General features: G+C 37.4%; 1 protein-coding gene across 8 annotated transcripts in view; it reads left to right on the forward strand.

Moving 5' to 3' along the window:
- NFAT5 (nuclear factor of activated T cells 5) overlaps positions 1–26,136 on the forward strand; it is a 143,020-nt gene that overhangs the window by 85,518 nt on the left and 31,366 nt on the right. For 5 of the 8 annotated variants that reach the window (XM_054454144.2, XM_054454145.2, XM_054454146.2 and 2 more), the window contains 6 exons: positions 1,682–2,240; positions 7,908–8,100; positions 10,296–10,486; positions 14,421–14,593; positions 22,080–22,214; positions 22,341–22,393. In XM_054454144.2, coding sequence (XP_054310119.1) covers positions 1,682–2,240; positions 7,908–8,100; positions 10,296–10,486; positions 14,421–14,593; positions 22,080–22,214; positions 22,341–22,393 — 1,304 coding nt within the window. Of the gene's footprint in view, positions 1–1,170; positions 1,233–1,681; positions 2,241–7,907; positions 8,101–10,295; positions 10,487–14,420; positions 14,594–22,079; positions 22,215–22,340; positions 22,394–26,136 lie in introns of all 8 variants that reach the window. The other 3 variants (XM_054454149.2, XM_063654486.1, XM_063654487.1) reach the window with 2 other exon arrangements.

A 26,136-nucleotide genomic window follows, 5' to 3' on the forward strand; every position in this document is an offset into this window, starting at 1 on the left:
TATCATCTAATTTCTTTAGGCTCCTTCACTTACGGATAGTTGGGAAAAATCTTTCCATGTGGCCTTATATAGATCATATTCTTGATGACTAATATTAATTACTGTGCTTTTTAGCCTTGACAGCAATGAAGAATTCTGGGTGGATATAGTTCATTCAGATAATTTAGGTGTACTTTAAATACATGTTTTCAATTGAAAAAACAGATCTTTGGCACTTGGCTTTTAATTATGTAAACATTGACATTCTTACATTTTGTTCTTTATATTATAATTGATGTGTATGTTGCAATTCCAATAACTGCACATACAGTTTTATCATACACTTTAAAACAGTGGCATACTTGGTCATAGATACAAATTAATTTTAGATTGAAACATATCTTTGTTTGTCACATTACCTATTTTTATTTTTGTGTGTGTATATGATGACAAACCTTTCCATATTGTGAACAAGATAAAATGATATCTAAAATGTTAGTCATGACAACTTCCAACCTTAGCAATCAGTGCACCTCTGAGGTTATGCTGTTAAGGGCTAAAGTAATAGTATTTTCAGTGCGCTATTCTGCCAGTTGCCACACATGCTGAAAAGATCTACTTAAATCTTTCTTGCTAAGCATAATAGATAAATAGTTTTATAAAAAATATTAATTCTGATGCTCTCCAGAGATTTTTATGCTTAACTATTTTCTGTTAGATTTCACCCAGTAAAATTTACCATTGTTCTTATATTGGAAAATTCCCTTACTAGTCACAATCAACCAGGCCCTTTAAAAAGAGAGAAAATGGACAGCTCTAACCAATTGTCAAGCATGTAATCAGGTACTTTATTAAGAGAAATCCATCCATTAATCAGTTCTTCCTTTGCTTTTCATTATGTCATAAAGGATGGATTTATTTTAGAGCTTATGGTTTTGAACTACCACTTCCAGCTTCTGGAGACCCAATGAATTAACTTGCTTATCTTCTACAACCCAGAATGTTCCAAATCAAACCTTTTTCGTCTTGATTCTCCTAGATGTTACAACAAATCGTAGTGACAATACCAGTTCCATTTTGCCTCCAATTCAGTTGATTATATATTTTTTCTATTTATTTCTCATTTTATAATTGATATCTGGAATAATCAGCAGCTCTTTTCTCATTTATTTTCTCATATTTTTATTCCAGGATTTGCCTCTGAAGCAGGGAGTGTCTGCATTAAAAATGACCTGTAGTTCTCTGCTTCATAGGTTAGAAACTTATTTTAATATTTTGTGGCTAAGCACAGTCCCACTTTTCAAATTCTATAATGAATTATTTAATTGGCATTGAATGTGGACCACAAGCATATATTTCATATTGGGGTTTTCTTTATTATTTTAAATGATTAAAATTCAATAGAATGTCCAGCTGAGGCAATAAAAGCTTTATTTTTGCTTTACAGCTTAAAACATTAAATGAGATTTTAAAAATCTATTGATTGTAACACAAGTAAAATAATGCTATTTGGGCATTTTTAAAAATTGCATTTCTTAGGCCTTATATTGCTTGAAGCATTTATATTCTAAAACGTAACCAAATTCTGACTATTCATTTTGGGGAAAAACAATCAGTTCACAAATCACATTTTCAATGGGACTGCTAGCCAGCATAGGTGAAAACATGTATAGTGTATTTACTCTTGAATTGTACACTGCAGATGCTTCTTCAGCTCCCTCCTCTTCCTCCATGGGCGGTGCTTGCAGCTCCTTTACCACCTCTTCCAGCCCTACCATTTATTCTACCTCAGTCACCGACAGCAAGGCTATGCAAGTGGAGAGCTGCTCCTCAGCCGTGGGGGTAAGTAACAGAGGGGTAAGTGAAAAGCAGTTAACCAGTAACACAGTTCAGCAGCATCCATCAACACCGAAGAGGCACACAGTCTTGTACATCTCACCACCACCTGAGGACTTGCTGGATAACAGTCGGATGTCCTGCCAGGATGAGGGGTGTGGATTGGAATCTGAGCAGAGCTGCAGTATGTGGATGGAGGATTCCCCCTCCAACTTCAGTAACATGAGCACCAGTTCCTACAATGATAACACTGAGGTACCTCGTAAATCACGAAAACGAAATCCAAAGCAGAGGCCGGGGGTCAAACGACGAGATTGTGAAGAATCTAATATGGATATATTTGATGCCGACAGTGCCAAAGCACCTCACTATGTGCTTTCTCAGCTTACCACGGACAACAAAGGCAACTCAAAAGCGGGAAATGGGTTGGTATTCACATTTTTTAAAATTCTATCATCATTATGCAAAACAAACAAACAAAAAAACATTCCCAATTTTTCCTAATTGCTCAGCTCAAGTTTGCATATAAAGCAACAGTGCTAATTTTATCATTGAAATACATGAAAATTTTAACTTAAAATTACCAACTTTTACTAGCTAGAAAATAAAATAATCATAGATTCTAGCAATAGATATCTTACTGTCAGTATAGTTAGGTAGTAGAAAATGAAAATAATCTGTTTTGAAATAACTTAAATTTCAAATGAATTTATATTTTAAAAGGACTTAAAAATATTTTTACTCAGCCAGGTGCGGTGGCTCACGCCTGTAATCCCAGCACTTTGGGAGGCTGAGGCGGGCGGATCACCTGAAGTCAGGAGTTCGAGACCAGCCTGACCAACATGGTGAAACCCCATCTCTACTAAAAATACAAAAAAAATTAGCCGGGCATTGTGGCGCGTGCCTGTAATCCCAGCTACTCGGGAGAACTGAGGCAGGAGAATCGCTTGAACCCAGGAGGCAGAGGTTGCAGTGAGCCGAGATCACGCCACTGTACTCCAGCCTGGGCGACAGGAGCAAAACTCCATCTCAAAAAAAAAAAAAGAACTAGCAATGTAATGACTCCATCCAAAACAACTCAAACAGTCTCTAAGAGCTGTGTTCTCTTTCACATTGTGTCCTCATGTGGTTTACATTTTTTAGAGGATTTTAGACTTAATTTTTTTCTCTTTAATTAATGAAAACAAGAAAAAACTGAGAGTTTGATTCTCATCATTTAGATTCATGTTTCATAAGCTTTTTTCCTTTGATAGTAATACATTGATTGTACAGAGTCAATATTTTTTTTAAATCACTCATTTTTTTTCTGTGATTCTGGGTTACTTAGTTAGAGGGTGATGCAACAGGATCATGGTACATGTTTGAGTTTTCTTTCATCTCTGCCAGTCACACTACCCACTAATATAGTTCAATAGCTATGTTACAGAATATTCACTGCTATAATGCAGACTAGTATGACTTTTAATTCCTTTAGTAATTTTATTGTAATATTTAATTGCTAGACTTTTAAATTAGATTTTTGTATAGTACATTCAAAATAATTTGTTAAAATTTAACTCACTAGGACCCAGCATCTCCTACAATTTCAGTTTTACACAAAAAGTGATCAAGAAGCTTTAGATTGGTTTACTACTTGATGACATCACTGATCTTTTTTTGGTTAAAAATTCAGTTGAATATTATAGAGAATATTCTTAATATATATTAAACTTGCCCGTAAGCACTCCCTCACTGCATTTTAAAAAGTAATATCTACCCTTTAAGCAATAATTACTCTACACTGCTTCTTTACCTCCTTTGGGGTGATGTAGTTAAATGAAAATGAATATTTAAATGCTTTTCAGTTTTAGAAAGTCCAAATTAGTAAATTACCTAAAAGAAAATAAGATATACTCTTTCCTAAAATGTTGCCATTTAATAAAATCAATAATTTCAGAACATAATATTTGTAGAACTATTACTTATAAACTAAGGCTCTGAAATGTAATGAATACGGCAGGTAAATACTTAAGTAACTGTGATAGTAACACAGATCTGAAAGTCTCATGAATATCATTTAATTACATATGTGTGTTTATTTGTGCTTCAGTGGAGAAAGTCTTTAATATAAAGTTCCAGAGACAAATTTTCATTCTTATATCAAAATGAATGTTGAAGGTTCAAATTTAGAGCAAATAGAATTTTTACTTATGGCTAGTAAACACAGTGATTTGCAGTTGCTAATTAAATATCTTGACCTTCATCTTTTCTGCTACTTTTGTATGATAGCTGTATCTTAGAAATGATTTGAGGTTACCCAGGGAAAGTATAATGACATTGGTCAAGACAGACTCTTTCATGAAATAATTCATGGAGCAGAAATTCCATCAAGCAGAAGAAATGTCCAGCTTCTTAGGTAATGAAAAAAATATTTGAAAGTAGTATATGGAAATGATGGAAGAAGTTTAAAATTGGAATTTATAACAACTATATTGAGGAAAGGATGAAACCATACCTAAATATATAGAAAAATAGGCCTTAAAAATAATTTTTCAGAGCATGTCAAGCTAAAAGCCTGTATTCTTCAACAGTGAAAAAAATCTTAAAATGTTTTGAGAGATAAGGATATAGCCTTAGATCTAATGTGCCATAAAATTGCAATTTATATCATACTAAGTATTTAGAAAATGTACTTTAAAATGTATACAGCAGTTTATTGATCTTCAAGATACCACATAGAAATCTGATAGCTTGTAGATGAAAATAGCATTTTTATATGACTAAAATGTTAGAGTCTAATTAGAGAATAAAACCATTTAAAAAAAAAGCTTAGTATTTGAATATTCCTAGCCATATCATTCTTAAATTTCTCAACTAAATGTCCTGAGAATCAATTGCCCCATGTCTCTGTACATGTACAGATATTTCTGTAAGTTAAGATAGGATGTCATCTGGATGTGAAATCTACTTTAGGCTTTTTGTAGTGAAAATTATTTTTTTGACATAGGCCACCAGAAGGATTATGTGGCACAAATAAATTAGAATGTCATTTTAAGACTTCTGAATAGAATATGCCATGATGGTGGATTTTCCTTTTTGGTTGTCATTTAGAAGTAAAATCCCATGTAACTGACTGCTACTTTATTTTTTCTTAAGCCATCATGCCTTAAAAATTAGTAACTTGACTACGTTTCTAAGCATTAGTGGATGTTTTCATGGTTTTACATGTCTATACATCTCAATATGTATGTATTCCATTTTTACATTTTAGAAAATAAAGATAGTTTTAAGGACTTCTAAAGTACCATTTTAGAAATTGCTTAATTACATATGATATTCTTTAAGCCATAATGTGTATACTCACTCAATAGTCTTCATCCCAAGTGAGATCATTTGTTTTGCTAGACTAGTAAAACTCATTTTCATTTATTTGCCCTTATAAATATTAGCTTGACTAGCATAAGTGAGTATAAAAACATGTCTTGCCAAGTTAATCGATATGCTCTATGAATTTTCCTTGTATTTCAAACTAAAATTTTCCCTTTTCTATTATAAAATTGATAGATATGAATTACAAATATTTGAAAAATACAAGAAAACCTCATAATCTAGTCACTCAGTAAATCTGCTGTTATCATTTTGCAGTATTTTCTTTCATCTCTTTGTATGTATATTTGGGGGATATTTCTACATAGTTTCAATAAATGAATATTTTTACTTTAAGATTAGTATAAAAGAGAATATCATAGACTTTCATGTGTGAGGAACTGCGCACTAGTTAGACCAAATGTTTGAATCTGTACCCAGAATGATGAAAAGAAAAACAGGGTTTACTGCCCATTGTTCTAGCTTCAACTTGATACTTATGTTCATAGAATTTATTCTTCCAGGGCCTTTTAAATGACTTGCACAAGTAATCTTTGATTTACTTATGTCAAATTTACACGAATGGCATTCCTTGTCCAGTTAGGACCTTTCTCATCTTAGGTGTTTCTCATCTTAATATTACAGAAGCTCCTTTATCCCTCTGCTTTCCTTTCTTTGTCCCTTTCTTCTTATTTGCCTTCATCAACAAACATTTCTTCAGCACCTGTTATGTTTCAGGAACTGTGCAAGGTTCAGGGAATATAAAGATGATTAAGCACAGTATTGCACCTTGAGAACTTTTCCTCTTATCTATCAGTCTTACTGAATTCCTGTGCTAGTTTCATTCCTTCTTTGCTCCATTCTTTTGCCTCTTTCCTAGCCAAGGGTTCAACCTACTCCCCATTTACATTGAAGATAGTGCCTTTCCTCACTTTGTTCTTGATGATTGAGGCAACAACTTGGTTACAGCTGGAGGGGTAAACATTAGAGCCAGGTTTAAGCCTGCTTAGCTCCTCTGTGTTTGAAGTCATAATATTCCTACTGGGATCTGGTTGCTTTTAGAGGAGATTTTTCTTCACAGTCATCTGGCTCCTGGATCTTCGACGTGAGTCAACACTTAGGACTAGGAGGGTCACAGAGAAAGCTATGACCCTGACTTTATTTTAAAACGTATGTGAATTTTTTCTTTTTTTTTTTGAGATGGAGTTTTGCTCTTGTTGACCAGGCTGGAGTGCAATGGCACGATCTGGGCTCACTGCAACCTGCACCTCCTGGGTTCAAGTTATTCTCCTGCCTCAGCCTCCCGAGTAGATGGGATTACAGGTGCCTGCCACCACTCCCGGCTAATTTTTTGTAGTTTTAGTAGAGACGGGGTTTCACCATGTTGGCCAGGGTGGTCTCAAACTCCTGACCTCAGGTGATCCACCCCCCTTGGCCTCCGAAAGTGCTGGAATTACAGGTGTGAGCCACCACACCATTGCTCAGAAGGAAAGATAACTAACAATATTGTTTTTACTTATTTTTATTATGTATTTGCAGTGCTTCAACTATTTTACAGATTAAGTATGTTTGTCTGAATTCATAATAACCACCATTTGGGATACTGTTTTTCTTTGAACATATATTCCACATAGCAAATGCATTATAAATAAATGTTAAAAAGCATAACAAAAAAAAATAAGGGCCAGGTGCAGTGGCTCACGCTTGTAATCCCAGCACTTTGGGAGACCGAGGCAGGGGGATCACCTGAGGTCAGGAGTTCGAGACCAGCCTGGACAACATGGTAAAACCCCATCTCTAACAAAAATATAAAAATTAGCTGGGCATGGTGGCACATGCCTGTAATCCCAGCTACTTGGGAGGCTGAGGCAGGAGAATCACTTGGACCCAGGAGACAGAGGTTACAGTGAGCTGAGATTGTGCCACTGCACTCCAGCCTGGATGACAGAGTAAAACTGCCTCTCAAAAAAAAAAAAAAGGTAGAATGCTGGTGCTGTGAAGCCCAGATTGTAAAAATTTTTATTGAGGGCTTTAATTACTTAACTGATCACAAATAAAAATAATCTGAAAAATCACACTCCTAGAAAAGATTGTTTAGAGTAAAGCTAATTTCCCAATAAAAATTGAATCGCTAATTTTTTATATAATTTCTTCAGTTTGGTTTACTGAGAAGGATACTCAAAAGAATAAGCTACACCTACCTTCATTTGGTTTGTAGGCCATTTTGTATGGGGGTATGTAGGGGTTTTGGGGATTTGTTTTTTGTTTTTGCTACCCTCACTTTTTTTCTTTTACTTTACAGTTAAAAAATAACAGTAGTTAATCTTACAGCTTTATACAAATTTTGGAATTTATATATGGAATGCATACATGGAATTTTTAAATCTTATTTTGACTGAAGTACAATGTTAAAGGTTATAGTGACATTAACTATTCTTTCCTGTTAGTCTCAGTTTATTGCACTTAATCTTCCTCCCTTCCTCCTACCACTCATACACATTCATTTTCTTTTCTGTCAAATGTACTTTCTTTTATTTTTGCATCATATAGTAAACTTTTACAAAATCTTTTTAAAGATACTTCACTCGTGTATCTTCCTTTAGGCAATATTTTATTTTGCCAGCAAGCTAAATAGTTGTTTTTACTATTATTGCCAGTTCTGTTTCTTCCTTTGTCTTAATGGCTTTTATTTTTTAATCAAAAAACTCTTTTTGATACTTTCTCCATGTTGTGCTTTGATTTCTCAGAACATTGGAAAACCAAAAAGGAACTGGAGTAAAGAAGAGCCCTATGTTGTGTGGACAATATCCTGTTAAAAGTGAGGGAAAGGAGCTGAAGATAGTTGTACAACCTGAGACACAGCACCGAGCTCGGTACCTGACTGAGGGCAGCCGCGGCTCAGTAAAAGATAGAACACAGCAAGGCTTTCCTACAGTAAAGGTATTTACTTTATTTATCATTTTAATTTTTAGTTAAAATGTAAAGGGGAATGAGAATATGTCCTAAAAAGTAAAATATTTTCAAATCATGAATTTTCTTCCCTCATATTTGATAGATTCATCCCTCATATTTGATAGATTCATCCCAAACTTTATATTTAGAAAGAATTTTTTTTTTTTTTTTTTTTTTTGAGACAGAGTCTTACTCTGTCACCCAGGCTGGAGTGCAGTGGTGTGATCTCAGCTCACTGCAGCCTCTGCCTCTGGGGTGCAAGTAATCATGCCCCAGCCACCTGAGTAGCTGGGACTACAGGTGTGTGCCACCAGGCCCAGCTAATTTTTGTATTTTAGTAGAGTCGCGGTTTTACCATGTTGGCGAGACTGGTCTCGATCTCCTGATCTCAAGTGATCCTCCTGCCTTGGAGGAAGACATATTAAAGTGAATTCAAAGAAATATAGTAGAAATTATTAAGAACTTTGAAAATAAGGTTTTTGAGATGGTTATAGTAATCAAAACTATTGGACTGAGAAAAGACTTGATTAATACTTAAGGCTTCTGTTTAAGAAATGGGATATTATTTGCATCCATTCAAGTACAGGAGGAAAGAAGGAAATGAGAAAAAAAAAGAAATGAGGTATCAATTGAGTCTTAATTTTTTTTAAAGTTGAGACTAAAAGTTAAAAGAGACTTAAATTTTAGCACCTAGGATATCTTGGTATAAAGAATATTTGTCTTTGAAGACAAACCTCAAAAAAATGGGAGAATGGGGAGAGGACTTAACAAGAGTCCTTACCCCTTGCAAAATACTAATGGGGGGAATTTTGGCTAGTCACACGGTAGATTCTTATTAAATACAGTTTGTATAAATATGTTAGTTGAACAGTATTTTAAGTTAGGAGTAGAGGTGGACCGCCTTTGATTTTATACTTGAATGAAATTATGATTGAAACTCTGGATCAATCAGGAAATGTGTCTGCCACCATTTATAAGGTTGGTTAATAGTCATGTGTACAATATCAAGCCTACCCTTCTTCACTACGTACTACCTTAACCCACACCCAATCCTTCAATCCCAGGACAGGTAACAGGCAAGTGAGAAATTTATGTTATGCTTTGTGTAAATATTTGTCTAGCCAGATATTTTGGTAGTTTGGTCATTATGTTTAACCTAATTGCCCTGACTTTAAGTTATGTTTTGTCTAGTTAGAAGTATTGTTAGATTAATTGCTTAACTATGATAGGGAATGAATTGACCTTAAAAGTTTGTTTAATCATTCATTCAAGAAATACTGCACTCCTCCATATGCCAGGCACTGTTCTAGATTCTGCTGACCAGCAATTTGACTAGTTTGCTTATTTTCCTCATTATGATACCATTTTATAGAGATATAGCTGTACTGGAATAGAAAAGATGTGTGAATTTTTTAAGCACTTTGGCATGCATTGTACAATTTACTTTGTGATTTTCTGCATTCTATATTAGGAGCTTCAATGTTTAACTATAAGCCTTATCAAGAATCAGGATTGGAAACATTTGTTCCCAAATGCTGTTTTAAATATTTATTTATTTTTCAGCATACAAATTATAATTTAATTTATGAAGGCTTGCTAGAGACCTGTAATGATCCATAGATCCCCGTTTGAACTAGCAGTCTCTCAGATCATAATGTTTTGTCCCAGGATTTAATGATGTTATATATATGCATCTAGTCCGTGAAAATGAGCTTCATTTCCTTGTTATTCATACAGCTGCACTCATACTTTTCTACTCAAGTAGCTTTAGTAGAATAAAAATTCGGTATATGTACTCTCATTTGATGATGATGATGATGCCACTAACAGTTTTGTGAGTTTTTCCATTAGTTATGGTGGTAGGTCCTGAGCAACCCAAATGCTGCCTGAAGTACTGTGCATTCATTCTCATCTGCTTGTACAAATAAATTGTAAATGATAATTTATCTGACATCTAAATTTATAATTTAAGTATAGTTAATACAGAATTAAAACTATGACTGACTTCAGGAATTTAGCCAACTCTTTTATGAAAATGTTTTATCTCTATTTTTCTTGAAGATTTAAATATTTTTAAATGTAATTCAGTTACAAGTATAGGATTTGGTCTTAAATATTTGATTTTATAATTAGATTATTTGAAATGCTAATTAGTGTTTCTGTTGCATGTTTTCTGGTTTCAGCTGGAAGGCCATAATGAACCTGTAGTGTTGCAGGTGTTTGTGGGCAATGACTCTGGACGAGTGAAACCACATGGATTTTATCAGGCCTGCAGGGTAACTGGACGAAATACAACTCCTTGCAAAGAAGTGGACATTGAAGGCACTACTGTTATAGAAGTCGGCCTTGATCCTAGCAACAACATGACACTGGCGTAAGTACTTAGTAAGAATTTTTCATTATATATTACACTCTTGTGTTAGGCAGGAGAATTGTTCAGTTTCTAATGTATAGAAGATTTTTTGAGTATTTTATTAAAATGTTTTAAATATTATGAATAAAAAAAGACATTACTTCAGAATGGTAATGGGTTAAAATGAACTCTTTTACCATTTGCTAAAGAATTCCCATGGTTGGGCCAGGCGCAGTGGCTCATGCCTATAATCCCAGTGCTTTTGGAGTCTGAGGCTGGTGGATCACCTGAGGTCAGGAGTTAGAGACCATCCTGGCCAACATGGCGAAACTCTGTCTCTACTGAAAGTACAAAAATTAGCTGGGCGTGGTGGCACGTGCCTGTAATCCCAGCTACTTGGGAGGCTGAGGCAAGAGAATCACTTGAACCCAGGAGGTGGAGTTTGCAGTGAGCCAAGATTGTGCCACTGCCCTCCAAGCTGGGCAACAAAGCGAGACTCCATCTCAAAAAAAAAAAGAAGAGAATTCCCGTGGTAAAGGCAGGGAAATCAAAGCCCAGTGGAAAGCTGGCCAAAGACTTACTTTTTTGGGATTATAATAGTAATATTGAAAATAAAAACTACAATTTGATTTGCTTTCCTGAATTCCACTTTCTTAATGTTTGCTTTAAAAACTTTTTTTTTTTTTTTTGAGACACAGTCTCCATCTGTCGCCCAGGCTGGAGTGCAGTGGTGCTATCTCTGCTTACTGCAACCTCTGCCTCCCGGGTTCAAGTGATTCTCCCTGCCTCAGGCTCCCAAGTAGCTGGGATTACAGGCATCCGCCACCACACCCGGCTAACTTTGTATTTTTAGTAGAGTCGGGGTTTCACCATCTTGGCCAGGCTGGTCTCCAACTCCTGACCTCAGGTAATCCACCCACCTTGGCCTCCCAAAGTGCTGGAATACAGGCGTGAGCCACTGCACCCAGCCAAAAAACTGTTCAGCAGAGACTATGAAGTGCCTTATTCCATCTTGATGTGAAACGCGTATCGCTGGTTTAAATTCACCGTCTGTTGTTATTTTCCTCTGTTTAAAAAATATATATCTTTAGATTTAGATTATATGTTTTTCATCTTGTACATTTAAATTTTAAAAATTATTTTGCCTTAAGCCTTTTGTAAAGGACCTTTAATCCTATAATTGAACCGTAACAGCAGGAAATATATTGGCGTGGGGTAGACCTATGTTGTAATTATTTGTATATTGGGTAGTTGCTAAAGACTTTACTTGGTTTTCAGTTTTCCTTTTGAAAGCCATTTTAAATAGATTGGTAAAAGGTTAGTTGGAAAAGACATTTTGAGAAATATTTTGTAAATTTTTTTTTTTTTGGAGAGGGAGTCTTGCTTTGTTGCCCAAGCTGCAGTGTAGTGGCGCGATCTCGGCTCACTGCAACCTCCATCTCCTGGGTTCAAGCAATTCTCCTCCCTCAGCCTACTGAGTAGCTTGGATTACAGGCGCCTACCATCGTACCTGGCTAATTTTTGTATTTTAATAGAGACGGGGTTTCACTATGTAGGTCAAGCTGGTGTCGAACTCCTGACCTCAAATGATCCGCCCACCTCAGGCTCCCAAAGTGCTAGGATTACAGGCGTGAGCCACCGCGCCTGGCCTCATAAATATTTTTTAACTTGTAACTTTTGAAAATTACAAAAAAAGGGGCTGGGCACTCGGTGGCTTACACCTGTAATCCCAGCACTTTGGGAGGCCGAGGCAGGTGGATCACTAAGTCAGGAGTTCAAGACCAGCCTGGCCAAGATGGTGAAACCCTGTCTCTACTAAAAATACAAAAAATTAGCCGGGTGTGGTGTCGGGTGCCTGTAATCCAAGCTACTTGGGAGGCCGAAGCAGAGAATTGCTCGAAGCCAGGAGGTGGAAGTTGCAGTGAGCTGAGATCATGCCACTACACTCCAGCCTGGGCGACAGAGCAAGACTCCATCTCAAAAAAAAAAAAGACAATTATAAAAATAAATACATATAGGCCGGGTGCAGTGGCTCACGCCTGTAATCCCAGCACTTTGGGAGGCCGAGGCAGGCAGATCACGAGGTCAGGAGATCGAGACCATCCTGGCTAACATGGTGAAACCCCATCTCTACTAAAAATACAAAAAATTAGCCAGGTGTGGTGGTGGGCGCCTGTAGTTCCAGCTACTCTGGAGGCTGAGGCAGGAGAATGGCGTGAACCCGGGAGGCGGAGCTTGCAGTGAGCCAAGATTGCGCCACTGCACTCCAGGCTGGTCGACAGGGCGAGACTTGTCTCAAAAAAAATAAATAAATAAAGTAAAATAAATAAATAAATACATATAGTAGAGGAGGAAAGGAGAGAATTTACTGATTGTAAAAATAGTATTTATTCAATATAAGAAAGTTGAAAACAGGCCAGGCGTGGTGGCTTATGCCTGTAATCCCAATACTTTGGAAAGCTGAGGCATGCAGATCATCTGAGGCCAGGACTTTGAGACCAGTCTGGCCAACATGGCGAAACCCCATCTCTACTAAAAATATAGAAATTAGCCAGGAGTGGTGGTGCATGCCTGTAGTGCCAGCTACTTGAGAGGCTGAGGCAGGAGAATCGCTGGAACCCTGGAGGCAGAGGCTGCAGTGAGCTGAGATTGCAACATTGCGCTCTAGCCTGGGCAACGAGAGCGAAACTCTGTCTCAAAAAAAAAAAAAGTTGAAAACACAGGGTAAAAAAAGCTAAAAACATGCCCTTTAAAAACCAACTTCCAGCCTGGCACAGTGGCTCATGCTTGTAATCCCAACACTTTGGGAGGCTGAGGTGGGCGGATCTCTTGAGCCAGGAGTTCGAGACCAACCTAGGCAACATAGTAAGACTCCGACTGTACTAAAAATACAAAAGTGAGCTGGGGTGATGGTGCGTGCCTGTAATCCCAGCTACTCAGGAGGCTGAGGCATGAGAATTACCTGAACCCAGGAGGCAGAGGTTGTAGTGAGCTGAGGTAGCGCCATTGCACTCAGGCCTGGGTTACAGAGCAAGACTCTGTCTCAAAAAAAAATATATATATATATATATATATAAAAATAAATAAAAACCAACTTCCTGGAAATAACCACTATTTTAATGTGTATCTTCCCAGTCTTTCTTGGACAAAATTGAGAAAATACTGTACCCATTGTTTTGTAATCTGCTTTTTACTTAACATATCATGAGCATTTTTCACATATCATTCAATGTGGTAACATACTTTTTAGTGGCTAATATTCCATCCTTCTGGAGGCAGCTAATTTTTTAAAAGTAAAATCCATTTTATCTGTTTTCTGAATTAGCTCTGTAAAGAAAGAGACTAAATGTATTTTTTTATTTTTATTTTTTTTAAAAAAAGGTCTCTGGCCAGGTACCAGGTGGCTCATGCCTGTAATCCCAGCACTTTGGGAGGCCAAGGTGGGTGGATCACTTGAGGACAGGAGTTCAAGACCAGCCTGGCCAACATGGTGTAATCCCATCTTTACTAAAAATACAAAAAATAGCTGGGCATGGTGGCGGCCACCTGTAATCCCATCTACTCAGGAGGCTGAGGCAGAAGAATCCCTTGAACCCCAGCAGACAGAGGTTGCAGTGAGCTGAGATCACACCACTGCACTCCAGCCTGGGTGACAGTGAGACTCCATCTCAAAAAAAAAGATCTCTTATAAGCCATTATTTATGTTCAGATTTTAAAATAGTGATTTTATTTTTTTTACTTTTTATTATTATAAGCAAAAGATTGACAGGATTAGGAACAGTGGTGAATGTTTAGAATTTACCCTTTTGTACTTTTTGAACTTGGAACTTTGTAACTTTATTACATATTCACAGAATTAATAGATAAGCAAAATTTTAAAAACAAACTTGTTGATTAAGAACATTATACTATTTATACAACAAAATGTCCCTTTATATATTTTTTTCTGTATTAGGGTGGACTGCGTAGGGATATTGAAATTGAGGAATGCTGATGTCGAAGCCAGAATAGGAATTGCTGGTTCCAAGAAAAAAAGCACTCGTGCCAGATTGGTTTTTCGAGTTAATATCACGAGGAAAGATGGCTCCACTTTGACACTGCAAACACCCTCTTCTCCAATTTTGTGTAGTAAGTAAGAAGATATGGAGATACTAAACATATGGAGTTACTTTCATTTTCTGTTAATCTTTTAGACATCTCTAAATTTTAGATATTTCACATACTCTGGCTTGTGATCATGCAAAATTTGAAATATTTTAAAAGCAGTAGTCAGATTTTCTAGACTGAACTAGAGGTGAATAATTGGGATACAATTCAAAAGATGTGGAACATTTTGTAGTTTCCTATTATCATAATATGCTGATTTAAAAAGTAATTTGGGCCAGGCATGGTGGCTCACACCTGTAATCCCAGCACTTTGGGAGGCCAAGGTGGGAGGATCACTTCAGCCCAGGAGTTTAAGACCAGCCTGGGCAATGCAGTGCAAATCCTTTCTCTACAAAATAAAAAAATATATATAATAAGTTGGGTGTGATGGCTTGTGCCTGTAGTTTCAGCTACTCGGGAAGATGAGGCAAGAGGATCACTTGAGCCCTAGGAGGTCAAGGCTGCAGTGAGCCTTGAGCATGCCACTGCACTCCAGCCTGGGAGGCAGACTGCGACTGTCTCAAAAAAAAAAATAATTTGAGCTGGTTATCAGAAGTAAATTACAAAGTGAAAGCGTTTTCTAAGCATCTTCACTGTGTGGTAAATTGCTATGGTTCTAACTGTTTTGTGTTAGAACATGAGTAAGGTAAGCAGAACTTTGCAAATAACAACATGTCAGAAGTTTCGATTACTAATTATAATATTATAGTATAGTGTTGGGAGTAGGAAATTCAATTCTTATCACTAACCTTGACATGGATAGAAAATGATGTGTGCGTGTTTGTGTGTGTAAATTCAATTATGTTGTTATATATGTCTCACCATAATTGTAGTTTCTGTCTAATGATTATTGTTATAGGTAATAAATAGGAAAAATTTTCCTTTTCACGCCTCTCTCTTTTTTTTTTTTTTTTTCTTTTTTGAGACGGAGTTTTGCTTGTTGCCCAGGCTGGAGTGCAATGGTGTGATCTCCGCTCACGGCAACCTCCACCTCCCAGGCTCAAGTGATTCTCCTGCCTCAGCCTCCCGAGTAGCTGGGATTACAGGTGTGTGCCACTAGCACCTGGCTAATTTTTGTATTTTTAGTAGAGGTGGGGTTTCACCCTGTTGGCCAGGCTGGTCTTGAACTCCTGACCTCAAATGATCTGCCCACTGCTCCCAGCACCCCCCACCACCCTTTTTTTTTTTTTTTTTTTTTTAGAAGAAGGCTGAATACGGTGGCTCATGCTTGTAATACCAGCACTTTGAGAGGCCAAGGCAGGAGGATCGCTTGAGGTCAGGAGTTTGAGACCAGCCGAGGCTGGTCTCTCTTCTTGTTTCCTTCTGTCTCCCATTCCAATCCCAGCTCTTCTTACTAACCAACTTTGTTTTCACCTCTCATTTTACTCCAGCTGTTTAAACCTGCCAAAAAGTTTATATTCATGGAAACTACCACAAGCCAGAAACTTAAAATGGAAGTGTATTGAACAACATAATGAGAGACCCTGTCTCTACAAAAATTAAAAAAAAAAAAAAGCCAGGCATGATGGCATGTGCCCTGTAGTCCCAGCTACTCAGGAGGCTGAGGCAGAAGGCTCACGTGAGCCCAGGAGTTTTGAGATAGCAGTGAGCTGTGATCACACCACTGCACTCCAGCCTGTACAAGAGACCCAGTCTCTAAAAAAAAAAAAAAAAAAAAAAAAAAGAAATTGTTCAGTTGAGTGCTTTTTTTTAAAAAACTTTTATTGTGTTCTGATAACAAAATATGCCTCATTGCTCATTCAGTCACTTATTTAGTCAACATAAATTAAATGCAGTTGTTCTCAATCCTGGGTGTAGGTTCGAGTCACCTGTAGTGCTTTAAAACAAACAAAAAGACACGCCAATTGATGGTTTGTTTTTGGAAAGCTTCATAGATAATTCAATGGATAGTTACAGTGTGCCTAACTCTGAAATTAAAGATTATAGTTTAAGGAGCTTACAGTTTAGCAGGCTAGGGGAAAAATCAGGCAAGTAAATGTCCAATTTTACTATAAAATTATATTAACTTCCATATATGTGTATATAAAATTGTATATAGGCCAGGTGTGGGAGCTCACACCTGTAATCGGAGCACTTTGGGAGGCCAAGGCAGGGGGATCGCTTGAGCCCAGGAGTTTCAGATTAGCTTGGGGAACAAAGCAAGACCCTGTCTCTATTTTTTTAATTATATATAAAAATTATATAAGCTTCCAATTGTAATATAAAGTTATATAAAGATACTATACTGCACAGTAGCTGTGTGAATAAAGTACAGTGGAAACATAGAGCATCTAATTCAGACTGCTCAGAGATGGTAGAACTTGTTCTGTCTTGTCTTAAAACACAAATAGAAGTAAAACAAGTAAAATGGGATTTACTTGAAAATTTTTCATATCTACCCTTCTATAGTCATTCTGGGCAGAGGGATTCATGTATAAATATGCTCCCTGAAAGGGTATGATTCTTTTGGGGGAAATAAAAAGAGTTTGATGTGATTGGAACAAAAAGATATACGTGATGGGTAAGATTTGAGGTTACAGAGGTAGACAACACCTCTTTCATAAAGAGACTTGTGTATTCAGCAAAATAATTTGAATTTTATCCTGACCACTTAGGAAGCTTGATGCTTGAACTTGCGACTTTGAGGGCTGGATATGGGAGGAAAAGAAGAATAAACATAAAAGTGATCTACAGTAAAACACAGGACCCCAAAAATCTTTTTATTTAAAAAAATTAAAATGTTCCATTTTAAGTTTCTGGCTTGTATTTATTTCCATGAATATAAACGTTTTGGCAGCTTTAAGCAGTTGCAGTAAAATGAGAGGTAAAAAGGAAATTGGTTAGTGCGAAGAGTTGGGATTGGAATGGGAGATAGAAGGAAACAGGAAGAGAGAGAGGTAGAAAAGGAAAGGGGCCAAAAGGTAACAGAGTTGGAAGGGAGAAGAGGAAACAGATACTTGATCTTCCTTCTATAGATACTCAGTGGAAAAAATTTCTAATATCAGGATTCATGCAGTGCCTTGTGGCTTTAAAAAAATTACTTCTAATTATTGGTTTAACAATGGCCATTGGATCCTTTGTCTTTTTGTTTTTAAGGGGATAGAAGATCATCCCTTTTTACATTCTTAACATCTTTCGTGTTCTCCAGACAATATAGGTGTATATGTTTTTTGTTTTGGTATGTATGTTTATATTATTTTGTTGTGTTATATCAAATTAAGAATATCAATTTTCAGCCAGGTGCAGTGGCACGCACCTGTAGTCCCAGCTACTTGGGAGGCTAAGGAAGGAGAATCACTTGAGCCCAGGAGTTTGAATCCAGCCTGGGATTCAAACCCATCTCTTAAAAAAAAAAAAAAAAAAGGCCAGGTGCAGTTGTACACGCCTGTAATACCAGCACTTTGGGAGGGCGAGGTAGGAAGATTGCTTGAAGCCAGGAGTTCGAAACCAGCCTGGACAACGTAGCAAGAGCCCATCTCCACACACAAAAAAATGTTTTAAGTTAGCTGGGCATGGTGGCATGTCCCTGTAGACCCAGCTACTTGAGAGGCTATGATGGGAGGATTATTTGAGCCCAAGAGTTGAAGGATACAGTGAGCTATGGTGGCACCACTGCACTCCAGCCTGGGCAACAGAGTGAGGTCTTATTGATCCTGTCTCTAAAAAAGAAAAAAGAAAAAATTTTCATATCTACCCTTCTACAGTAGTTTTTAATAGGACAAAATTAATCATGGCCTTCTTACATGTAATATATATTAGATTTTATCTTATGGTTACTAAATTAAATATGACTCTGAATTTAAGAATTTTCTCCTTCCCCTATTTCTACGTATCCCACAGCTATGGGGAAAGGATGGTATTGTTAAGCAAACTATCCCTCTCTTAAAATTTTGGACAGGATTAGTAATTTACATAATCAGATGTAGGCGTTATACTCTAAAATATTCTATTAAATATGTCCTTCTACTAGACATTATTACAAGGCTTTATTCTCTTGACAGGTTGAAATATTTGCTTACTTATTTTTCAGTATTCAGATATTCATTATTTTTTTCAACTTTATTTATTTATTTATTTATTTATTTTTTGAGACGGAGTCTCGCTCTGTCACCCAGGCTGGAGTGCAGTGGCGATCCCGGCTCCCTGCAAGCTCCACCTCCCGGGTTCACTCCATTCTCCTGCCTCAGCCTCCCGAGTAGCTGGGACTACAGGCGCCCATCACCACGCCCGGCTAATTTTTGGTATTTTTTAGTAGAAACGGGGTTTCACTATGTTAGCCAGGATGGTCTCAATCTCCTGACCTCGTGATCCGCCCACCTCGGCCTCTCAGGGTGCTGGGATTACAGGCGTGAGCCACTGCGCCCGGCCTCAACTTTATTTTTAAGACTGCTAGTTGAAAAGCATCTAAAAGCACACAGTTTTTATAATACCAAAAAGGTGGTTTCTTTTTTGTATGTTCTAATTTTTAAGCATTATTCCTTTCAAGTAATTTTTAAGCATTATTCTTTTCAAGAGTCAGCTTATAAATAACTTGGCCGGGCGCAGTGGCTCACGCCTGTAATCCCAGCACTTTGGGAGGCAAAGGTGGGCCCATTACCTGAGGTCAGGAGATCGAGACCAGCCTGAGCAACATGGAGAAAACCCATCTCTACTAAAAATACAAAGTTAGCCTGGCGTGATGGTGCATGCCTGTAATCCCAGCTACTCGGGAGGATGAGGCAGGAGAATTGCTTAAACCTGGGAGGTGGAGGTTGCGGTTAGCCAAGACTGCGCCATTGCACTCCAGCCTGGGCAACAAGAACAAAACTCCGTCTCAAATAAATAGATAAATAAATAAATAACTTAAAAATAAAACAGTTAATGCTTAAATAATCTTGACTTTAGTTCTGTTTAGTATGGCGTCTGTTGGGGACCCATCTCTTAAACTTTAAAGAAAGGACCTTTTAAAAGGCCAAAAGTTAAATTATCTTGAAAGTAACAGACTAGTTCTTTCTGTAATGTAAATATGAACATGTACAAGATAAATATATTCTAAACCTTGGGGCCTCATTTGGCTGTCTTATGCCTTTAACACATAAATTAAAAAAATGAGATATGGGAAAAAGTTTTACCAGTAATCAGTGAAGTGGAATTTCCACACAGTATTTGAAAATGGAGGGAAAGGGTATACGCTTTACATTTCATTTTGGTAATACAATATATTAATGTAATTTTATACCTTTTATTTTCTTATCAGAACAAGATATACCATATGTTTCTGGAATGTTTTTTAAAAACAAGTATCTATTTCCTGTTACTCCAAAAAGTTACCTTTAAATAAACTGATTTAGTTAATTCTTCATTTAAAAGGGTATATAATTGTCAATGTATGACCAATAACCCTTTCCATTCTGTTCACACATTTACCCTATAGGTTCTAGATAATACTTGTTTTTTTGTTGTTGTTGTTTTTTGTTTGTTTCCTTTTTTAGACAGGGTTTCACTTTTGTTGCCCAGGCTGGGGTGCAGTGGCATGATCACGGGTCACTGCAACCTCTGCCTCCTGAGTTCAACCGATTCTCCTGCCTCAGCCTCCCGAGTAGCTGGGATTACAAGCATGTGCCAGCACACCCAGCTAATTTTTTGTATTTTTAGTAAAGATGGGTTTTCACCATGTTGGCCAGGCTGACCAACTCGAACTCCTGATCTCAGGTGATCTGCCCGCCTCGGTCTCCCAAAGTATTGGGATTACAGGCGTGAACCACCTCACTGGGCCAGTGTATTTGTTTATACATTCACAATTTCTTTTAAACTCCCCAGCATTGTTGAAAATGTCATTTATCATATACAAACAGGTTAAATATCTCTTATCTTAAATGCGTAGGGCCTGAAGTGTTTCAGGTTTTGAATTTCTTTGGACTTTGAATTTCTTTGCATATATATAATGAGGTTTCATGGGAATGGTACCCAAGTGTAAACACAGAATTCATTTATGTTTCATATACAGCTATACACATAGCTTGAAGGTAATTTTACATAATATTTTAAATAATTTTATGTATCAAAGTTTCAAAAAGCAAAGGTGTCACTGTTTCAGCCACCTTTGTAAACAATCTTTGTAAATAACCTGTTTGGCATCAGCATCATTCCTGACTCTGAATTTGTTTTTATTTTTATTTGTTCTATTTTTTATTTTTTTGAGACAAAGTCTTGCTCTGTCACCCAGGCTGGAGTGCAGTGGCACGATCTTGGCTCACAGCAACCTCCACCTCCTGGGTTCAAGAGATTCTCCTGCCTCAGCCTCCCAAGTAGCTGGGATTACAAGCACCCATCACCACGCCCAGCTAATTTTTTGTATTTTTAGTAGAAGCAGGGTTTCACCCGACTCTGAATTTATATGCTACCAATAAGCAATCCTTTTCTAATATTTCTTCACACATAAGTACTTAACAGTGGTGCAATCATGACTCACTGCAGCCTCGACCTCTGGGATTTAAGTGATCCTCCCACCCCAGCCTCCTAAGTAGCTGGGAATTGCACGTGCATACTATCACGCCCAGCTAATTTTTTTGATTTTTTTTGTAGAGACAAGGTCTCACTATTGCCCAGGCTGGTCTCGAACTCCTAGGCTCAAGTGATCCTTCAACCTTAGCCTCCCAAAGTGCTGGGATTACAGGTGTGAACCACTGCACCCGGCCCAGGTGTGTAAATTTTTGAGCATTGTATTGGCACTCAAAAAGTTTTGGATTTTGGAGCATTTAAGATTTTAGATTTTTGGCTGGGCATGGTGGCTCATGCCTGAATCCTAGCACTTTGGGAGGCCGAGGTGGGCGAATCACAAGGTTCGAGACCAGCCTGACCAACATGGTGAAACCCCGTCTCTACTAAAAATACAAAAATTAGCTGGGCATGGTGGTGTGCACCTGTAATCTCAGCTACTGAGGAGGCTGAGGCAGGAAAATCACTTGATCCCGGGAGGCGGAGGTTGCAGTGAGCTGAGATCACACCTCTGCACTCTAGCCTGGGTGACAGAGTGAGGCTCAGTCTCAAAAAAAAAAAAAAAAGATTTTAGATTTTTGGATTAGAGATGCTTAACTTGTATTTAGCAAAGACAGGATACTTGTTTGTATCAATAGCTGAAGGCTAAATGATACTGCAATAACACACAATTTAAAAGAAGACAACAAAACAAAACTCAGTGGCTTACAACAACTGAGTTGGTAAAACCATGTGATGGCTCTCAAAGCTTTCACTTGGACTTGGCACATTACTTCAGTTCACGTTTGAGTATCCAAACCAGTCACATGACCAAGCTTGATGTCAGTAGAGCAAGAATTACAGCCTTTCCAGATAATTGTGTTACTATAAAAATATTTATTACTCCTCCTTCAATAAAGACAACTCATAGAACTGGATGATTGCAAGTTGATTTTAGGTAAGAAATAAGTTTTGGTGGTTCTTGTTATAGAATGCTTATGTATCTCCACAGCTCAGCCAGCAGGAGTGCCGGAAATCTTAAAGAAAAGCTTGCATAGCTGTTCAGTGAAAGGAGAAGAAGAAGTGTTTTTAATCGGCAAGAACTTTCTGAAAGGAACTAAAGTTATTTTCCAAGAAAATGTTTCTGGTAAGTATGCGTATTTGTGGTACAGGTATTTGCATGTTTTCACTTTGTTATATGGATATAGTCATAGCTACAGAGTAAAAAAAATAGTTCAAAAATTTAATATATCACTGCTTTTATTTCAATCAGATGAAAACTCTTGGAAGTCAGAAGCTGAAATTGATATGGAACTATTTCATCAGGTACAATTTAAGCTTTTTTATAATTTGGTTGTTTACTCTCTGAGCAATTCAGTTTTGTTCTGAAATTTTCCTGAATCAGTAGATTAAATTTCTTCTTCCTATGGGATTGATATGAATCATTTAAAGTTTCTTTCTTGAGTTTCTTTAACTGAAATAGAATTATTTTCCTAATGGTAAACATGACCGCCTCTATTTTAAAAAGTTAGGATCATTAACAAATGTTTCCATTGTTAATAAACAAAATCTTTCTTTCCCGATATTTATTTTCTCTAAGGATTTGCATAATCTTAATCCACTATATAGTTAAATAAAAGGGAAACCAATATTTATTGAGAATCTGTTAAGTTTCAGGTGCTTTATATTTGTTAAACCTTCTTGTGTTTAGAAGCACTCATCACACTGATATTAGTCTGTATTTGTAGGACCTCACCATGTATTGTTTTCCAAATAACAATGAAAACTTGAAAACAAGGATCAAGACCTGACTTAGGAATTAGTATTTAGAGCAGACAGGACCAAACCCCTAGAAATTGAGACTAACAGAAGGCCAAATTTATAAGCAAGTTAGAAGGCACATGGAGAAGAGGTAGTATGTACAGGTGTAGACCGGAGACAGAGAAGAGAGAAACAGGAACAAGCTAATGTGTAAATTACCCAAAGCCTAAAATTTAGTGTAAGAAGCTGATGGGGAAAGAAAAGAGCACATGGCAGAAGGTAGAGAAATAGAAGAGGCAAAAATTAGACAATCTATAGCCACTTTATCCAAAAAGTTTATAGTTTCCTTGTTTTAAAATTTATTTTTTATTCCTTTGTGTATTTTTAAAAACCTAATAAAATTTAAAACATATATCCAATATATTGCCAGACTCAAGGCTCAGGGCACAGCCAAGACTGCTCCCACTTCATACACCAGACACAAGTTCAAAGGTCCCCAGGCCACCCTCTTTTTTTGAACGAGTGGCTCAAACAGTGGTTTTCCTACTGTCCCCTTGGATTTGATAACTTCCTAGAATAATTCACAGAACTCTGGGAAGTGCTATACTTAGTGCCTGTAGTTTTTTGGTTGTTGTTGTTGTTGTTGTTGCCTGTAGTTTTTTGGTGGTGGTGGTGGTGGTGGTGGTTGTTGTTTTGAGACAGTCTTGCTCTGTCGCCAGGCTGGCATGCAGTGGCGCGATTTCAGCTCACTGCAACCTCTGACTCCCTGGTTCAAGCAATTCTCCTGTCTCAGCCTCCTGAGTAACTGGGACTACAGGCACGTGCCATCATGACCAGCTAATTTTTGTATTTTTAGAAGAGACGGGGTTTCACCATGTTGGCCAGGATGGTCTCCATCTCCTGACCTCGTGATCTGCCCGCCTTGGCCTCCCAAAGTGCTGGGATTACAGGTGTGAACCACTGTGCCTGGCCTAGTGCCTATAGTTTTACAACAAAAGGATAGAAATCAGAATCAGCTAAAGGGAGAGAAGCGTAACACAAGGTCTTGGAGTGTCTCAGGCACCAACCTTCTGTCATCCTCAGGAAGACATTACCATCTTGTCATAGCAATGTGTGATGATAACAATATGCAGAGAATTACCAACCAGGGAAGCTCACCCAGCCTTTGGTGTCCAGAGTTATTATTTCAGACCTGATTATGTACTGCCCATGCAGCTACCTTTGGTCTTCACTTCCACAAGGTTAGAATTGATATGGTGTGTTCCAAAGCCTCTGTTATAAATCACATTGTTAGACTATCCAGTGACCAAAGCTCTCAAGTAAATATCACTGTCACACAAGACATTGCAGGAACCTAGAGATTACCTCCTAGCGGCCAGAGGTAAAGACCAGAACTCTCTCTGGGTAAAGTTAATTATTTCCTAGACAATATCGTATAGTGTGGAGATTCCTATATATCTAGACAAATGCTATGTGGCAAGTTTTCCTCTGGCCTTATGCAACTACATGTTGTGGAAAAGAGATAGTGGGACTTAACAAACATTCCTTTGTCACACAGACCATTGGGCAATATCTCCTAGGGTTTATAGTCAGACTAGTCTTAATTGAAGTTCTAATACCTGCTTTGTCATTAGCAATCTGTGTTAACTAAGTAAGACAAATCACTTTTGTGTTCCAGTTTTCTGATCTGTAAGATAAGCGCTTTCATTAGATTATTTGAGACTCCTCTGACTCCTAACATTTTATTATTTCTTATATTATTTGATCAGACCATGAACCAACAATAGCTTCCTCTGGAGTACTCCTGGAGGTTAGAGGCAATGTATTATAATTCTTCTGTGTTCCTTGTAATACCAAACACTTAATAGATACACAAGAAAAACTTATTAGTTCATTTTATTCACCTTGAAGAAAAAAATGGGTGACTGTGTGGTCTAAGTAAGGTTCATTTGTTCTTTCTGAGAATACTTCAAACCCTAATTTCAGCCAGGTCTTTAAATACCTAGAGTTGTAATCCTAACTGAAACTTAATTTATTCATGCAGTACTTTTGTATGCTATGAACATGTTTTGTTTCTTGACAAATTGGTTAGATTAATGTAGACTCCCTTGCTCGTAATGCTCTGTTATGATTGTTATTCTTATGATAAAGATTTATAGATAAGGAGACTATTTCTGGAGATTGAGAGACTTGCCTTATAAATTATACAAAATATCAATGACGTAGCCCTAACAAATTATAGTATTAACTTGCTATTTTGTATAGAACTTTATATTCATAAGTTATCCTCCCTCCCTACCTCCATTTTTCTTTCTCTCTCTTTCTTTCCTTTTGAGGCATGGGGTAGTTATATTTTTAAAACACTTTTTTTCAGGGCAGTTATGCCAGCTACAGTAGATTAAAGAAGAATAATCATAAAAATAAGACATGTGGTGGAATGGAAAGGAATTATATCCTTATTTGGTGACTATATCTAGAGGTCCTGGGGTTTTTGCAAGCAAGTATGTAAACAAACTAAATCATAATATAATCTGTCATTAATTCTGTGGTTTTGCTCAGTTTTATCTTTTTCAGAGAGAGGTTTTATTTTATTTTTTTTCTAAAGGGGTTTTCTTGGAAGCCTTTTCTTTGAGTAGAATCAGAGCTGAGATCCTAGAGAATTGATTCTAGAGATTATATTAAAGGAAGAAAACCCACAAAGTAAACCTTTAGGGGGAAGAAAATGTGTTGAGGCTGGGCATGGTGACTCATACCTATAATCCCAGCACTTTGGGAGGTAGAGGCAGGAGGATTGCTTGAAGCTGGGAGTTTGAGACCAGCCTGGGCAACATAGTGAGATCCCATCTCTACAAAAAATTTAAAACATAGCCAGGCATGGTGGCACATGCATATAGTTCCAGCTACTTGGGAGGCTGAGGTCAGAGAATCACTTGAGCCCAGGAAGTTGAGGCTGCAGTGAGCCCTGATTCCGCCACTGCACTTCCACGTGGGTGACAGTGAGACCCTGTCTCAAACAAAAAAAAAAGACAAGACACTTTGGATGTGATCAGTAAAGAAATATTAGGCCTACAGTTGAAAGGGAATCTCTACAATATTTAAAAATACCCAGCAGATGGTATAGTAGAAAAGACCATTTAAAGATAATTTCACAAATTGCAATTGTGAAAGATTGTAATAGCCATTCCGTTGCAAACCCAAAATCAATTCGTCAGGTATTACACTTTTTCTGTTATATTATAAATATTGCCAGACGTGTGGCTCATGCCTATAATCCCAGCAGTTTGGGAGGCCGAGGCGGGTGGATCACC

Source organism: Pongo pygmaeus, chromosome 18 (assembly GCF_028885625.2).
Source record: "Pongo pygmaeus isolate AG05252 chromosome 18, NHGRI_mPonPyg2-v2.0_pri, whole genome shotgun sequence".
In the NCBI taxonomy this organism is placed as follows: Eukaryota; Metazoa; Chordata; class Mammalia; order Primates; family Hominidae; genus Pongo; species Pongo pygmaeus.